The sequence below is a fragment of the Colobus angolensis genome, unplaced genomic scaffold (genome assembly GCF_000951035.1).
Source record: "Colobus angolensis palliatus isolate OR3802 unplaced genomic scaffold, Cang.pa_1.0 Scaffold41, whole genome shotgun sequence".
Taxonomy (NCBI): Eukaryota; Metazoa; Chordata; class Mammalia; order Primates; family Cercopithecidae; genus Colobus; species Colobus angolensis.
In genome coordinates, this window is record NW_012117488.1 from 7,693,895 (window position 1) to 7,712,073 (window position 18,179).

The following is an 18,179-nucleotide window of genomic DNA, read 5'->3' on the forward strand; positions in this document are numbered from 1 at the left end:
TCAATAAATAAATATACCCAAGTTGACAGTAGATGGTGGTGATGGAGGTAGACTTTTATAGACATACCCAAAATCCCAGCAGAAAGAAAAGTGCTAGACAGACATTCAAAACATAGGATTTTTTTTACGTATTCACATTTATATGAAATTTTATAGGGTCTGCTAAATCAAAGTATACTAATTATAAACATATTCCCTAATTAATTTATTTTTCCAACATTTTTTAATCAAATTAGGTAAGTAGATTTTATATCTCTATCTACATATATAAATCTTGATAAACACATATGTGTCATATCTAGTTTTTCTTCCATCTAGCAATAATTTAAATTTTGTTTTTACAGTTAATTTAACCATCAAATTACTATTTCTTAAATAAAAATAACTTTCATTCCTTTGCCAATTAAAAAAACCCAGTATTTTAAAAGCCTATTATATTTAGTCCTGAACATTTCAGAACACTGAAGAAAATTTGTTTCTTTCAATTAATTCATTTCAGTATTACTCCCTTTAAGAAAATCTGTCATTCATTGATGACATGCTGTCTATTTGGGACCACATTTCTCTGAAAAAATAAACAGTAGCTTTTCTAGTAAAAAATACATTTCTGTTTCTAAGGCATTTTTTAAAAAATTCCGGATATGTCAAATATCCACAGAAGGTTGAAAGTGGAGTCTTTGTGTTTCCCATTGGGAAGTTTACTTCCAGGAAAATATTGTCCTGAATACTTTTTCCTTTCTGAAAGTCTGTGCTTTTCTCTCTGAGGGTTATGTGAATTGGTTTATCTAAAATGAGATATGAATCATTACCAAGTCTCAAACCAAAATTTCCCCTGAAGGCTTGAAGAGTTTCAAGGAATAAGTCTGAGGAATAAATCTCTCTCTCTCTCTCTCTCTCTCTCTCTGTCTCTCTGTCTGTCTCTCTCTCCGTAGTGGTGGAGTAGTGAGGTATTTCCTGATATAAACCATGATACTGTGATGGTAAACTTTGGAATTGTTAACACACACACACACACACCCCACACACAAAACTGAAGTTTACCAAGGAAGGACGCACCATTACCTGCTTTGGAATAAGCTGAGTTCAGTGAAGGAGAAGGCATACTGCTTCTGGGATGGCAATTAGGGCAGTACTTGTTAAGATAGCATTACTTTTAGCACACGGAACCTGTGCTCTAGGAATATCATGGATATAGTTATATCTAAAAGTGTTTTGAAAGGGATGGTCACAATCAAGTATTAACCTAAATTCTCTTAGTGAAGAGAGGTTAACAATTGTTTTAGCAACTTTTTAATCATTTCAAGGGATCATTCTTAATGGTAAGGTAAATACAGATTCCGAGAAGGCCTAAATTTCAAGAATACTTAATTTTTGAGAAATTAGCTCAGTATTTTACAAATACCTTAATATAGAGTAACTCCATTTTTTAAGAGGTGTTGGAAAACTATCCTATTAGCCATCCAGAGTTGGCAGCTTTAAAAGCTTTAAGGACAAATAGTGCTGGGCATGGTGGCACATGTCTGTAGTCCCAGCTACTTCAAGGCTAAAATGAGGAGGATCACTGGAGGCCAGGAGTTCAAGGCTGTAGTGCATCATGATTGTGCCTGTGAATAACCACTGTACTCCAGTCTGGGCAACATAGTGAGACACAGTCTCACACACAAACACACACCCACACGTACAAACACACACATACAAATAGTATATGTATTTGATGATGTGTTTCTTTAATACAAAGATAAATTTCCTAATTTGTTTTTATTATATATCTTCAAACCATTCATAGTTATTGCAAATGTATGAGGCCATTTCTATTTCCCTTATTGGCTTGTTGCTAGGGAAGTGATATAGCTGGTTGTCATTTTTAACAGCCAACATGAGATCATGTCTGTTTCCATGCCAACAGATCCTCTTGGGAGAGTATATTCAATAAAAGCCCAGAGGTGGTGACTCCTTTGCAGCTCCAGTGTTGCCAGCGCCTGGTGGAGCTTTGTAAACAGTGCCTGCTAGTGGTTTACAAATATGCAGCTGACAAAAGAGGATCGCTTTCAGGCATTGGTCCTGACTGGGGTAATTCCAGGTACTTGTTCACATTCTCTAACCCTTGAGAGTTTTATATAAAGTAATGTTAAATCAGAGTTTGAAATTAACAGTGTTTTTTTCTTTATGTGACTAGAGAAAAAGCTAAAGACTGAAGTTCATACATGCTATTATCTGCAAAATATTTTTAATTAGTACAGTATTTACCTTTAAGGGACTGAACAAGGACAGCAATCACGAACCTAAAGGTGATAAAACATACTTGGAAATGAAGTTATTTGACTTATATACCTTCACTTTCAAAAGTCCAGAGCAAGAGCATCCAAAAATGTGGTAATATATTTAACTTTTGTTCTCTAATAGAGAGATTTCAACATTTATCCTTGAGCCTACTACAGTTGGGAAGATACCTTTGGTTTCATTTTTATTGTTCAATTTGCCTCTGCTATTCCCTTCATTACCAAATATGTAGCAGGTAAAGTTTTGTCAAGTTCTATTTGAAAAATGAGTTTCATAAACATTCAGTTAAAATAGTTGTCCAAAAAGCATGAAAAGCAGTATTGTTTTTAAGCTGCAAAAACACACAGAGTAAAGAAAAGTACCTTTTGGCATTTCTCAAGACAACTGTAGTTCTCATTAGAAATAAAGATGAATATATAACTTTAGTTTTAGTATTAGTATTTGTAAGTTGTAGTACTATGCAGGATAGAAGAAATTAAGCCATGACTTTGAAAAACTAAGTGATAGTCAAAAAGTCAGTGAATAGTTGAATAAACAATGAGGAAAATGGAACTCCTATAGCTTGGATTTTCTTTTCTTGAAAACACCTAGAAATTGATCTATTTAAAAAATCTCAGGGAATATAATAAAACTAACTTTATTACAAATGTTTCCTGTATCAGCAGAGTGGCTCAGAATATTTTTAATAGAAAGTATTAAGAGAAATATTTTACATTTTTGTTTGTCTTGGATTCTGTCATTGTAGTGTTGCAGGACATTTAACCTCTTTTAACTCTTCTATAAATAGAAGCTGGTTGATCACAATAATAGCAGTGGTAAAGGTAACCATTAATATTTTAAAAATTTAAATACCAAAGTTATATTCTACAGTTTTAGTGGTTTGAAGCAAGCTATTGAAATAAAACTTTTAATACTTTCATTAATACTTTTATATGATTTAAAAGAATGATAACCATTTTCTGGACATCATACCATATAAATGAAGAGCCTTCTTGTTAAGGGGTGATACGCTGGGAGCATGGTCAGGAAAATCTTAAATTTCAGTCTAAGAGGGAATTCATTGAGACTCTTTAATGTAATTCCCACAATCCTAGATTTCATAAACGAATTTCTGTTCATGGACCTCGTAGCTTTTGTGGGTACACAAAGTAGGATGAGTCTTCTTGGTTACATTGGAGGAAAAAGGTATGCTTTACAGGTGCTTCAGACTTTTTTATTTTCTTCTCCTGCTGGTGATGAAAAGAGATTATTTCCGACCATGGAATCTTGACTTCTGGACTTCTGATAAATGGTCAGGATCACCCACTATTGTGATTATAATCATTTTGAGATGTCAGTAAATATATTTTCATTCCTGTCCAAGCTCAGAACCATATGATAGAAAAATACCAGAGTCAGACATATGGTCATCATCTGTTGCTTTGTTACTCTATAGCACTATTGCTGATAAAAATTACATTAGGGGACATGGTGTAGATGTGAGCCAAGTGAGTTTTCTAATACTGAATTTTGGAATTCAACTTATCTACCCAGTCAAAGGCAGAGCAGAATCAACACAAACCTTCCACTGTCACTAGCCCATAAAGTCCAGTTCTCTCCTACATTGGCAGCAGAGCAAGAAAAGATGCATCCTCTCTGCAGAAAGGCAGAGCCAGAAAGACAAAGAGGCTGAGCCAAGCGTTCCTGTTTCCTTCTTTTGAATCCACAAATCAGATAATTTGGTTCTGGTAAGAGACCAGGAAGTTCACAGTAGTGGAAATTCTTCTACATTGGAACACAAAGAGTGAAGAGGAGTAAACATTTCTCCCTAATGTCTAGCTATTAAAACCGAAGTCAGTGTCACATTAATTTAACAACATGTAAAAAGTGGCCATATTTCTTTTCCTCATAGGTAAGAAATGGACTCTTTAGCATTTTACTTAAATGTAGAAGTCATTTAATATCTATTAATAGATTGACATTTTATTTATGAAGTATACTTGGTAATATAAACATGAATTTATGTTTATAATGTTTATAAATAAATGTAAATGTACCTAATATAAATAACTTATGAAGGTATACCTAAATAATTTATGAGGAGATTCATCTTTGGTTAATTTATTTATAAAATTAAAACAGTTAGAAAATAGAGCTAACAGCAGACAGGTTTAGGGACCAGGTTTATCTTTACCAAAGATCTACAGGCTATTTCTTAAGAGGATTTAAAGAGTATGTGGCATCTATTACATGGAAGAGAGTGGCCTTCAACTTTGCAATCTCAGAAAAAAATAATAATGTGCATACCAAAGGAAGAGACATTTCTGGATTTCTACCTTTCATGTACTGAGCTTTCATATAAGCTTATTTCACAAAGGGTTCCATAGCTAAAAAAAAAAAATTAAAAACCACCAAGTTAGCACTTCTGCTTTTGGTAATACAACATTAAATATTTGGATAAATCCTGCCTCTGATGATAACTAGAAACGCTGTACAAAATATCACATTTGCTCGAAAGTACTTGCTAACCCAGTACCTGTTAGTGAGTATTTGTTAGTGCTGAGCAGTGCTTTTGACAGTCGTGTGGGCCTAGGGGATAAAATAGGAGTTCAGGGCCTGCCAAAGGTGGTGGCTGTTGTCAACACTCTAGATTCCTAGGAGTAACAATGCTTGAGAAGGTTTGCAAAGCAAACGTTGACAGAAACAGAAAGGAAATAAATTTACAACCATAGAGGAAGATTTAATAATCATTTCTCAGAAAAAAACTCAGTAAAGATATAAAATTTTTAACAATAAAATTAACAGACTTAACTGTCATATATAGAAGTAAATGTATTAACTTCAGAATTCAGTACACCAGGCGCAATGGGAAATTTTACCAAATCAACCATATAGTGGAATTTAAAAAAAAATTTTTTTTCACAGAATTTGAGATGATTGAAATTATACAGAGGACTTTTTCTGACCTTTAAGCTGGAAAACAATAGAAAAATATAAACAGCAACGTCTATGCTTTGGAAAGTCAAAAAACATACTTTTTTTTTTTTTTGAGACAGAGTCTTACTCTGTCTCCCAGGCTGCAGTGCAGTGGTGCGATCTTGGCTCACTACAAGCTCCGCCTCCCAGGTTCATGCCATTCTCCTGCCTCAGCCTCCCAAGTAGCTGGGACTGCAGGTGCCCATCACCATGCCCGGCTAATTTTTTTGTGTTTTTAGTAGAGACAGGGTTTCACTGTGTTAGCCAGGATGGTCTCGATCTCCTGACCTCATGATCCACCCATCTCCGCCTCCCAAAGTGCTGGGATTACAGGTGTGAGCCACCGCACCCGGCCGAAAAAATAGACTTTTAAATAACCCACGAATCAAATAAGAGATTATAATGGACATAAGAAAATATTTTGAACTGAGCGATAACAAAAATATTAGAAATAAAACTTGTGGAATATGGCTAAATCAGTAATATAGGGATATTTATAGATTTAAATGGATATATTAGGAAAAAGAAAAGGCATTAGGTTTGAAAGAAAGAACTAAACTCAGTAAATGGATATGATTGTATTCATACAAATGTAAATCTATGATAAATTATAAAGTGAATTTAACAATTTTGATGAAATCATATAAATCAAAGTCAATATAAGAAAATCAATTGCACTTTTCTTTATCAGCAACAAATATCTGAGATATAAAATTTTAAATATTTTTTCAAAAGCATGAAAGAATATCTTTACTTAGGAATAAATCTAGCAAGAAATGTATGTGACCTTTATGCAGGAAAATGTAAAAAATAGAAAAGTATGTCTTAGTCATCACTGCACTCAATATTATCGATATGTCAGTTTTTCTCGAATAATTTCATACATCTGTAAATTCAATGTAATTCTACTATAAATCTCAACGAATTTTTATTTTTTATTTTTGGTGGGGAGAAGAATTTGACCAAAGTTTGTTCTGTCACTATACAGAAAAGCAAAGGACCAAGAATAAGTAAGACAATCTTGAAATAGAGCAATGTAACGTCATAGGATTTAGTAACTACAGGGTCTCAAGACTTACAATACAGCTAAAGTAATTCAAGATAGTATGATATTGGCAAAAGGATAGACAAATAGACCATTGGAACCATTCAGAAAAACCATAAACCAACCCAGGCCTACCTGGAGACTTGATTTATGACAAAAGTGTTGTACACCGAATTTATGACAGAGGAAAAGGAAGTTTGTTTAAACAATGGTTCTAGGACAATTGTATTTCCAAATAATAAAAAAGAAACTTAACTTTACCTACACCGTAAATGAAAACCATTTCCAGATGAAATTAGTTTGTAGATGTGAAAGGTAAAACTGCATAAAGATTTCAGAAGATACTACAGGGGAATATTTTCATGACCTTGAGGTATGCAAAGATTAATAGAACCAAAAAATTTCATAGTAAGTGAAAAGATTGTATTAAAATTAAAAACATATGTTCATCAGAACGCCCCATTAAGAGGTGGAAAAGCAAGCCACAGGATGGAAGTAAGTGTTTGCAACCAATATAATCTATAAAAAATTCTTACACGATTATATAGAAACTCCTACAAATTTCTAAGAAAAAAGCAGACCACACAATAGAAAAATGGAGAAGATAATTGAAAAACAAGGACTAATAAACATTTCAAAAAGTGTTTAAGCCAATTAATAATCAGGGAAATGCAAAATCTCAAAATCACTGCATATCCATCACAAGTGTTGATGAGAACATATAGTAATAGGAACTCTCTTATCCTGCTTATAAAGTGAAAGTTGGTACCTTTTACAAACAGTTTCTCATTACATCTAAAGCCTACCCTTTTTACAGCTACTCTCCCTGTAAATTCTCATCAGAGATGTGTGCACATGTGCACAAGACCCTTATGAGAATGATTATAGTAGCATTTACTCATAATAGCTAAAAATTGGAAACAACCCAAATGTCCATGAAAGAATGGGCACATTTTTTTCTAATACTCATATGATGGAATATTATACAACATTGAAAATGAACAAACTGCACCTACACATATAGCAACATGGGTTAGTTTCAAACATAAAATTAAGCAAAATAAGCCAGATACAAAGGAATATATATTGTGTCCATTTATTGAAAAATCAAAAACAGGCACAATTATATGATGGTGTTTAAGGAATGTATAATTGGGTAGTAAACAAGGAAGTAATTACCATAAAGGTCAGAATAGTGGTTAAGTTTATGAGGAGTGAGGGTACTATAATACAGGGCTCTGGGATGCTAGGAATGTTCAGTTACTTAACATGGGTGGTAATGACACAAGTAATCACTTTATAATACTCATTAAACTGAACATTTATGTTTTATGTACTTTTTAAAATACCTTATACTTTATAATTTAAAAGTTTAAAAAAAGACTAGTTAAATATATGGTATTATTTATGCCCTTAGGTTAAGAGAGTTGGATATCTCTATCTAAGAACAGAGATATTCTTGTTTTTGAGGCCAGTGTTCATAATATATAAATTATAAATACTATTTCATTCATGTACACTATTTCATTGGCTCCGTACTCTGTGAGCCATGTATAGCAGAAACTATTGGAATTTTGTACAGCTGAGAAAAGTGAGGTTTATCTAAATCCATATTGGATTTAGATGTGGCAAAGGTAGAATTTGAAACTGGGGCTTTCCCCCCAAAAAACTTGAAGTTAAAACCACAGGATAATGCACATCCACTAGAATTGCTATTATCAAAAAAGTACAAAGTAATAATTAGTGTTGGCAAGGATGTGGATGTGGAGAACTTGGATTTCTCTTGCATTGCTGGTAAAAATGTAAAACTGTGTGGCAGTTTTAGAAAGTAGTTTGAGAGTTTCTAAAAAAATAAATATAGAATTACCATATGACCCAGCAATTCTACTCTGAGGTGTTTACTCAAAAGAATGAAAAACAAAGAAATAGATACTTGTATACCACTGTTCACAGAAGCATTATTTATAAGACAATAGCCAAGAGATGGAAACAACGCGTGCCCATCAACAGCTGAAGAGATAAAATATAGTACACACATAGAATAGAATATTATTCAGCCACAGTAGGGACTGAAGTTCTGATACAGGCTACAACATAGATGGCCTTTGAAAACATGCTAAGTTACACAGCCAGACACAAATGGACAAATCTTGTGATTCCATTTATATGAGGCATGTATGATACGCAGCCTCACAGAGACAGAAAATAGAATAGATGTTACTAGGGGTAGGAAGGAAGGGAAAATGGGGCGTTAGTACTTCAAGGGTAAGGAGTTTCTGTTTGAGGTGATGAAAAGTTCTGAAATTAATGGTGATGGTTACACACATTGTGAATGTACTGAATGCACTAAATCATACAATTAAAAATGGTAAGGAAAACACTATTTAATAGTACATTTCATGTTATATATTTCACTATAATATAAATATTTTAAAAAGACAGGACAAATATTCTGTTGGACTTTATTTACCCTTTATTTACCCTGGTTTTCCAAACCAGGTCCTAAAATTATTCTGGGGAAATCAGGGGTCCTGGCCTTAACTCCAGGAAGAGGAAAAGGAGGTGAGTGTAGCTTATGTTTTCAAGGTTAATTTCTACCAGAAATAATTTCTAATATGCTTCATGTTCCAGAGATCCTCCCGGTCAGCAATAAATTGGTATATAAAAGACAAACTAATTCTACATCAATCACGAATTACATAAATGTAAGCTCTATGTTTGTATTTAATCTAATGGTTATGTAAAGATGTGCACACCTGCCTTAGGGATGAGGAGGATGAGGAGTGAGGCTATGAAACAAATAGGGTAGTTTGAGGTATTTCTCCTTGGCATGAATTAGCAATGAGTTAGCCATTTTCATATGTAAAGAATAAGCTAGAAAAATAGGTAAGCTCTAAACTTTTCCCATGTTTTAGTGCCTTACACAAATTCTTTAATCCGTAAACCCACTTCCTTGAGATAGTCTTCTGCTTTAAAAAAAATCAAATCATTTATCTTCATTGCAAGGAACATTTCAAAAACAATCTTCAATGTTCAGCTAGTGTTGGATTTCCCAAGACATATTAATGGAGATATTAAGGCAAATAATCCATTGTATTTCCCTGCAACACTTTAAAATATCCTACAGCACTTGCATTAGGGAAGAAAAGTGTTTCTTCCAATGTAATTTTATATGCTTTTTTAAGTTCATGCTGAACTTCTTTTCAAGTCTGAATAAAAAGTTTCATCTTTTTCTTCTTCTATGAAAAAGTTTAGGTTTGCAGCATATATAATATCTTTCTATTTTCTAGATTATTTTATACTTCACATTTCTGAAAAAATGAGTATAATAATTGTACCCATTAGTTTTAAAACTGAAATTAGTATACAATGATAATTATGTAGAATTGTCATGACAATATAGTATGGTTGCTAGGAGCTCTGCTGTTGGAGCTAGCCTGTATGGATTTGAATCCTGGCCCTGCCACTTTCTAGTTAGGAGACCCTGAGCAAGGCATTTGACCCCTGTATGCGTCATGAAGTTTATCTGTAAAATGGAGCTAACGGTAATGTCTACCATATAGAATTGTTATGAGAACTAAATGAGTTGATATCTGTAAAGCAATTAGAATAGTGCTGGGCACATAGAAAACACTATTTAAATATTTGTTCAGTAAAAGAGTGTAAGTTGTGATCCTGGACTTTGTGCTTTTATTTTTTCATGTGCAAAATAGTGATCTTTATCTCAAAAAAATATGTAAATGTTACCGAAATGTCAATAGTAACTGTTACTTGGAAATTCTTTGAAAGAAAGTTGGTAGACATTACTGTTTACCGTGTAATTATCAGTACAATCAGAATGTATCTTCAGTAGAAGGTAGAATAACTCTCAACTACTATGAAATAGTGGATTTTGATCAAACACCTTGTTTTCTTTTGCAACTTTGCCCTAGATAGGAAGGATAGCCTTTTCATGGCAGAAGATACTGGATCAGTCATCATGACCCCACCAATTGTTGACATAGTAATTAATCCATATAAATTACCCGAGTGATCGTAAGAAAGTAATTTACATAATCTGTGATGTGAGAGATCATTTATTTCATTATTCATCACCTGTTATCCAATTTTGATTTAATTTGGTTTGTTTTATGTTACTTTACTGCTCTATTAACTTAATGATTTGAGTAATTATTTATAGTTTGTGATATTAGGTAATAGGTTTAGAAGATATTATTAGATAATTCATGACAAAATGATGTTTATGGATATTATAGAAAGTTCTGCTATTTCAATCTGAATGCTGCATATAGTTTGATTATAATACATTTCTTTCTATATAATTCATTTAGCACAACTATAAATACAATTTTCCATTGACATAGAATTATCATAGTTATCAATATTATTTAACATAGAATAGACAGCTAATTGTGCCCTCGGTCCTCCATTTATCATGTATCTGTGGGAGTATGATACTATCCCTGGAGAATTCTAATGTCAGGTGAAGAAAATAAATGATTTGATACCGTCCCACTGTTTATTTCCCACGACTAATTACAAATCTCTGTATATTGCTGCTTCTGCTCTTAGACGTTCCTCACAAGTATCTTTATCCTGATTTTATAGCATTTCCTTCTCATCATTACTAGGACTTATATTTTGAATAGTGTTGTTTGCATTCGTTTATATGGATTTCCTTGGCCATTTCTCTCTGGACATATAGATTGGACTGGCCTAATGCTAGTCAAGATGTTTCACAGGAAAACAGATTCTACAGGTGCACAATCTCTTACTTGCAATATTTAATTTCCAAAACTTTGAAAACTCGAAAACAAAACATAACTCATTTGAGACCATCCTGGCTAACATGGTGAAACCCGTCTCTATTAAAAATACAAAGAAAAAAATTAGTTGGGTGTGGTGGCACATGCCTGTAATCCCAGCTACTTGGGAGGCTGAGGCAGGAGAATCGCGTGAACCTGGAGGCAGAGGTTGCAGTGAGCCGAGATCATCACGCCATTGCACTCCAGCCTGGGTGACAGAACCAGACTCCATCTCAAAAAAAAAAAAGTAACCCCTCTGCTGCCAAATCTGACCTGAATTGACATGAAGTTATTTGTAGTCTTTATCTGATTTATTGTGAATATTAATACATTTTACTACAGAAATGTAATGGTTTGTTTACAAGATGTTGCTCCAAGGCTCTGATGGAGGTGTTATATAGTAATATAAATATTACTATATAATATAATATATATAAATCACCATATTATCTTTCTAAAATCTGAAAAAAATCACATATTTTGAAATACATTTGGCTGTAAGGGTTACATGCAACCTGTAATCATGATTTTTTTTTTTTTGAGACGAAGTCTCACTCTTGTCCCCCAGGCTGGAGTGCAATGGCATGATCTCAGCTCACCGCAGCCTCCACCCCCAGGTTCAAGCGATTCCCTGGCCTCAGCCTCCCAAGTAGCTGGGATTACAGGCATCTGCCACCATGCCTGGCTAATTTTGTATTTTTAGTAGAGATGGGGTTTCTCCATGTTGGTCAGGCTGGTCTTGAACTCCCAACCCCAGATGATCCGCCTGTCTCAGCCTCCCAAAGTGCTGGGATTACAGGTGTGAGCCACTGCGTCCCGCTGATTGTTTTTGATATTCTGTAATCATGAGCACTCTATGGTCAAATAATATAAAATTTATATTCTAATTAGGAATGTTAATCTTTAACATTTTCTATTAGGTTACCTATAGTAATAATACATCAATGATCTATGATTAAATTACAATCAGTGGCTCTGCCTCCCTTGAAACAAACAATTATTGTTAATGTGACTAGTCAAATTCTCAAATCACATGTTTTAAAAAAATATTTGGCTCCACATGTTACTTACAAGGACTGATGATGAATTCTAAATTAACATTAGCCACATAAACAGTTTCACAGTATTTGAGTACAATGGCTCTTTATGGGATGTCTTGGGATGCTAACATCATATATGGCATCTATATTTAGCTCTTCTCTCCTTCTTTCCTACAGTCTGGGGGAGGAAATCTTTTTGTATGAATTGCATTTTTGTTACAGTAACATTTCTCATATAGAATACGTAAATTGCTAACCACATAACCCTTTAATGAGTTAGTTATAATTTGCTTGTAAAAATCTAATTCGTTAACTATCGTTTTTAGGTATTTACTACCAGGGAGTACCCAATTCTTCTTGAGAACACCAACCTACAACTTGAAGTACAATTCACCTGGAATGACTCGCTCCAATGTTTTGTTTACATCCAGATATGGCCATTTGTGAAACAGAAAGGAAGATCGCCATTGGTTATACGTAACAGCAATTCATTTTTTCCCCTGAAGTTGAACATGCAAAGAACATGACCATTAAGTGCTGTTTTATGTATATAAGACATATATATGTGTGAAAATATATGCACATATGCACCCAAATAACATATATTTATTATATTAAATAATATATGAAAGAAGAATTAGCAGAAAATGGAATATAAGACTTAACCTTTCTGGAAATGTAATAAACCATGTTAAAATTGTTTACACAAATATGTGAATGTTTAATTCCTTCCTACTAGAAATGTTATTTTTGCTGCAGAGTATATAAAACAAATTGATCTTGAAGATCCAATTACAGTGTTAAATTATTTTCTAGATAACATGCCTTTTGACCTGAAAAAGGGTTTAGTATAATACCTTAAAAATTCTCATATATAGTAGCCATTTTAAATGAAACAAAAAGATTTAGAAGCCTGGTGTTGCTTGATGATAAGATTAAGAAATTTAAAACGGGTTTATCATTAATATAGCACACTAAAGTACTGGAAAAGTCATAACCTGATTCTCTAACCTTTTTATTCCTCTATGTGGAAATTTAGCTACTTGTAATAATGTACATTTTCAGTAAGGATCTGGTGAGATCATATTATGATCTAAAATGGAAGATAGGCCGGGCAGGGTGGCTCATGCCTGCAATCCCAGCACTTTGGGAGGCCGAGTTGGGTGGATCACCTGAGGTCAGGAGTTTGAGACTAGCCTGGCCAACATGGCGAAACCCCATCTCTACTAAAAATACAAAAATTAGCTGGGCGTGGTGGTAAGCACCTGTGATCCTACCTACATGTGAGGCTGAGACAGGAGAATCACCTGAACCCAGGAGGCGGAGGTTGCAGTGAGCTGAGATCGTGCCATTGCACTCCAGCCTGGGTGACAAGAGTGAAACTCAGTCTCAAAAACATAAATAAATAAATAAAAAGAAGATATAAATAAATAAATAAAATGGAAGACAATCCAATGGGTTAAAAATAAAATGTAAACTAGCTTTCATTTTTACTCTTCATAGAGAATCACATAAAGGAACAGAAAATGATGGTAACAAAATCTTTCTATATGGCTTTTAAGTCTTACACCACTCATTTTTATTTGGAAAGTATGACTTTGATGGGTTTAACATGGTTAAATACAATTTCTCCTGTTTCGCAGAAGTAGAAGAGCTGACACATTTCACTCATTTTAGTGTTATAGGATAATGAGACAAACATTTTTATAAATCTCTCAAGGTTGAAACCAACTTACATCGCAACATCTAATACAGTAGTTTCTCATTGCACCACAGAAAACAGTTAAAGGACTTTGAATAGAGGATTTCAATGACCACATATTACAAGTCATCAGTGTACCCTTTAGGGTTTTTAAAAAATCAAAACAGAGAATGAAGTGTTCTTGTCCAAAGATGTTATGCATAAATTTCATAGCAGTTTACTTCCTTTTCTTGAATACAGTTTTTAAAACCAAGAGTGAGCTTGCAGATTTCCATAAAAATATAAGCCATACTACTTTGACAATGAAATCATCAGTGCAGCCGTCACTTCTTAGAATGTATTTAAACTCCTTCCCCCAACAGTTTTTTTTTCTCCCAGCTGCTAATTATTTTCAAAATTCATGAATGTTTTACCTCCTTTTACTATTCTAAAAGTTATTTCAAGAAGTGGCCCCAAAGCAGGAGAACTGAGAGGGGCAAATTGGCCTGATTTAATTCACAGCCTGAATAATTGGCAACCTAAAGTTATAAGTTAGATGTATTTTGCTTTTCAAGCCATCTTCTGAGTCTTTTTTAGGCTGAAATAATTTGTTTGTTTCCTAAATTATTGCTAGCTACTTGATTCTTTATGATTACCTAACATCCATATTTGGTAGATACTTTTCCTCTCTGCATGCATCCCAAAGAAGAATTTCCTGTTGTGGAAGAAGAGGGAAATTACAGTGACTACACTGTTTATGACTCCATTTTGTGAATTCTTAAATATGTTATGGATTTTTTTAGAAAAAATAATGCAAAAATTGGGATATTACCAAATGATCCATAAGAATGATCAACAAGTAGTAAGTCTTTTCATGGAGTTCATTTTTGTTTTAAATTCATTTGACCACAAAATATATATATATAACTTTTAAGTGTCTGATATATGATAACAGACTAGTTTGTTGGCCACTCATTTGCATTATCTTAAATCACAAATAATTACTTAATTTGCTGGAGTGTGTGCTTTGCAATTTTTGTACCAGAGCAAAATTTTTATTTAAAACAAAAAATGAGAATGTCCATCACTAGGAGAAATACTCTTCCCAGAAAACACACACATACATACACACAATTTTAAAACTGAGTAAATTTAAATGTGTGAAAGCACCCCAGAAACTGATTTCAACAAATAAATTTCATTTCTCTAGCTACTTAGGTCTGGCCTTATTTTGAGCATTACAATTTTATTGCCTTCATTTGCCTATTTAGACTGATGTATTTTGATATGATGAAGTTGTGAATAAAAGCCTTGTGTTCATTATTTATATATACTACCTGGTATGCTATGTACTGTGTCTGCTGTAGTGCTATTCCCTAATGAGCAACTAAGAAGAGAAGACACAACAATAAACCATGGAAGTCTCGAGAGGCCATGGAAATGATTTAGAGTTGTAAAATATTCCCCAGTTTTTATTATAAATTTTTATTCATAGGTTAAAACATATCAGCATAAGTGATAGTACAGGTGTGACTCCCTTTTCTAGGAGAGAAAATAGCTTTATCTGAAAACTCCAAAACTTTAATCTTATCAGAGGTTTTTAATAGGGAAACTGGGTTTACTTACAATTAAAGCATATTTTCATTCTGTTATAGAAAAACATATCCCTGCTCATTCAGTAAATCTAAGATTGGAATGCTTTCTAGAACTGTGCAATATTTGAATAATTTCTAGATTGTCTAAGAAACCTTTTTTATTTTAAATCATCACCTACAAACGTAGTCTGAGACTGCAAATTAGTTTTCACTTGAATAATTCAGCATTGTAGATTAGTTACCATTTGCTCTATATAATCTATTGAAGGAACTACTGTTATTCATATGTTGATTAATTTTACTAGCAAAAAATTTTTATTTTAGTAGCATTGCATTTACCTTAAATATGTAAAAATGAAGTTGTAACAGGATCAAATATGGAAATGGCAATGGTAACTCTGCCTAGAACATGGTTGAATGTCGTTGGTTATCTGTAAGATGCAAAGATCTATACAAATTTTATCATATGTCAAAATTATGTCTAAATACACAGTTTCAACTATTTCTTCCTCCCTAAAACTAAAACTAAACCAAACCGAAATGAAGAAACCTAATAGTTACACCCAACTAGATAATTGTGGCTTCTAGACATGAATAAAAAGATTTCATTTTAACTGTCTTTTTAATTTGTAAAATATATGAGTATGGAATTTTGTATCTAACTTGAAATTTCAGATGTTTTAATAATTAATCCAAATACTTTCTTCTTTAGCATGTCAAAGTACTAATAGTTTAAAAAATTTATTTAGATCTAAACATATACATTATGCGACTTTTTCAAAAGTATCAAAAAACTGATAGCTGCAGAAATGCCATTATTTGATTTTCTATAAAACATTGATTCATTCTTAAATGTATATTCTTTAAAAAATAGTAAATACCTCAAGAGTGACAGAAGACTTTCCTTTTCTTTTCTGTAATGCTAATTTAAACTTTGAGTCTTAGTTTACATGGTCATAGGGGTTAAATAATAAAACGTATACCTGTACAATTAATTGTATTCTTATGACCTGACGATTTTTTGAAAATTTGCTTTTCTCTCAAGAAATTTAAGTTTTCAAGGGCCATATTAGTTATCTAAATATTTTGGTCTAATGTTGACTTATAAATAAATAAAAATTTAGAAATATATTCATGATGACAATTTTGTTACTTACACTGCCTATTCTTTCTTTATTTCTTCTTTTTTAGTTCAAAGGTGAAATTTTGACCTTTGTATTAACAAAGCCTCAAGAAAAGAGAAATCCTGCCTTTTAAACATTGGTTTTCCTTGCATTTTATGGTGGTGTGGTTTTGCCTCAGCAATAATAAAACATAAAATATGTTGTTGCATAAAGTTCAGTTTGTCTGCTGAGATTATTTTTAAGAACCAGGTTGAAGTCTCTATGCCTAAAAAAACATTTATTGTCTGGATCCATATAAAGCAAGATACATGGCTACAAATAAGTCTTGCAACCAAAATTGGTATATTAAAATTTACTGCACACTTGGAGATTGCTGCCATTTTTTGGTGCTTTTGGAGCCTCATCATAAAGGGATGTATTGTATATTGAGGAAAAATTACTCAAGTTACACATTCTACATTAACTATGTTGTATTATCTACAACTATAATCAATGGACCAATAGTTCCTAAATTAGTAATAAGGCTTACCTTACAAAAGTGATGAGATAACACTGATATTTCTGTTTCAAAGGCTAACAGCAATTCTTGGGTCCTGAGCTAATCGTTTCATACAGTAACTACTGTACATGCTACAACATCTGAATATTAATGGTTTTGCTGCAGATTCTGGGTATGAGGATTAGCTTGAAAGCCATACATTTGCTAACATGAATCATGACTCAAATTATCCCCATGTGCTTTACTACCTGTATATGAATGCAAATGTTACAGAAAATATGCTTGAAATGTCAATACAGTGTGCAATTAGCGTTACATTGTCATGCTCCAGCATGTGATATCTGTATGGTGAAGTTATTTCAATTACTCTGAAATGTTACTATAATAAAAAAAGTTTAACCTAAGAAAGGTACAATATGTCATCAAATGCTTATTTCTGTTTTACACACACACACACACACACACACACACACACACACACAAATGGCTTTGTGTAATAGAAGATATTGGCTCCCAATGAAGGTTTCAGACTGATGAGATACATTTTTACAGTAATTTTTACTGTGTACAGACAGCAGTCGCACTATGGGGATAACTTTACCTGCTATTAACGTCAGGTCAAGTCAACATAATTTGTATCAGCTCCTCTCATAGTTAACTAGAAGGCCAACTGTTCTAAAACTTAGAAATTACGTTTTTATACCTAGCATCATGGATTATAGCAAAAGTATTACTAATCTAATTAGAATTATGTCAGCATCTCAGCTATGAAGTTCATTTTTTTCAGTAATTTATAATCTTGTCATTGTCAAAACTTAGAATACTAAGCCTCAAAAATAAGCATATCATATTGCCATTTATGCCATTGTTCTTTAGGATAATTATGTATAATGTATCTAGAATAGTTTTCCTTTAAAAAAAGATGCACTTTGGATAAAAATTTAGGAAATCAGAATGTTAATGCATGTATGCCTTGCTTTTTTGAACTGACAACCAAATGGTATAATGGTTGACTCTTAAACATGTATTTTTAAAAATTCATTATTTTTATAAAGTTAAAATGTTCTATAAAGGCTTAGAAAGTTGAATTTATTTCTTTCAATGACTGCTAAAGATGAGGCCAATGTGGGTAGTTTGCTATCTCCCTATTTTATC

General features: G+C 32.9%; 1 protein-coding gene across 1 annotated transcript in view; it reads left to right on the forward strand.

Moving 5' to 3' along the window:
* The window catches only part of TTLL7 (tubulin tyrosine ligase-like family member 7), a 132,763-nt gene extending 119,846 nt beyond the window's left edge, over positions 1 to 12,917 (forward strand). The window contains exons 20-21 of the mRNA XM_011956144.1: positions 1,907 to 2,080; positions 12,452 to 12,917. Coding sequence (XP_011811534.1) covers positions 1,907 to 2,080; positions 12,452 to 12,572 — 295 coding nt within the window. The 3' untranslated portion in view covers positions 12,573 to 12,917. The remainder of the gene's footprint in view (positions 1 to 1,906; positions 2,081 to 12,451) is intronic.
* The last annotated feature ends 5,262 nt before the right edge of the window (positions 12,918 to 18,179 follow it).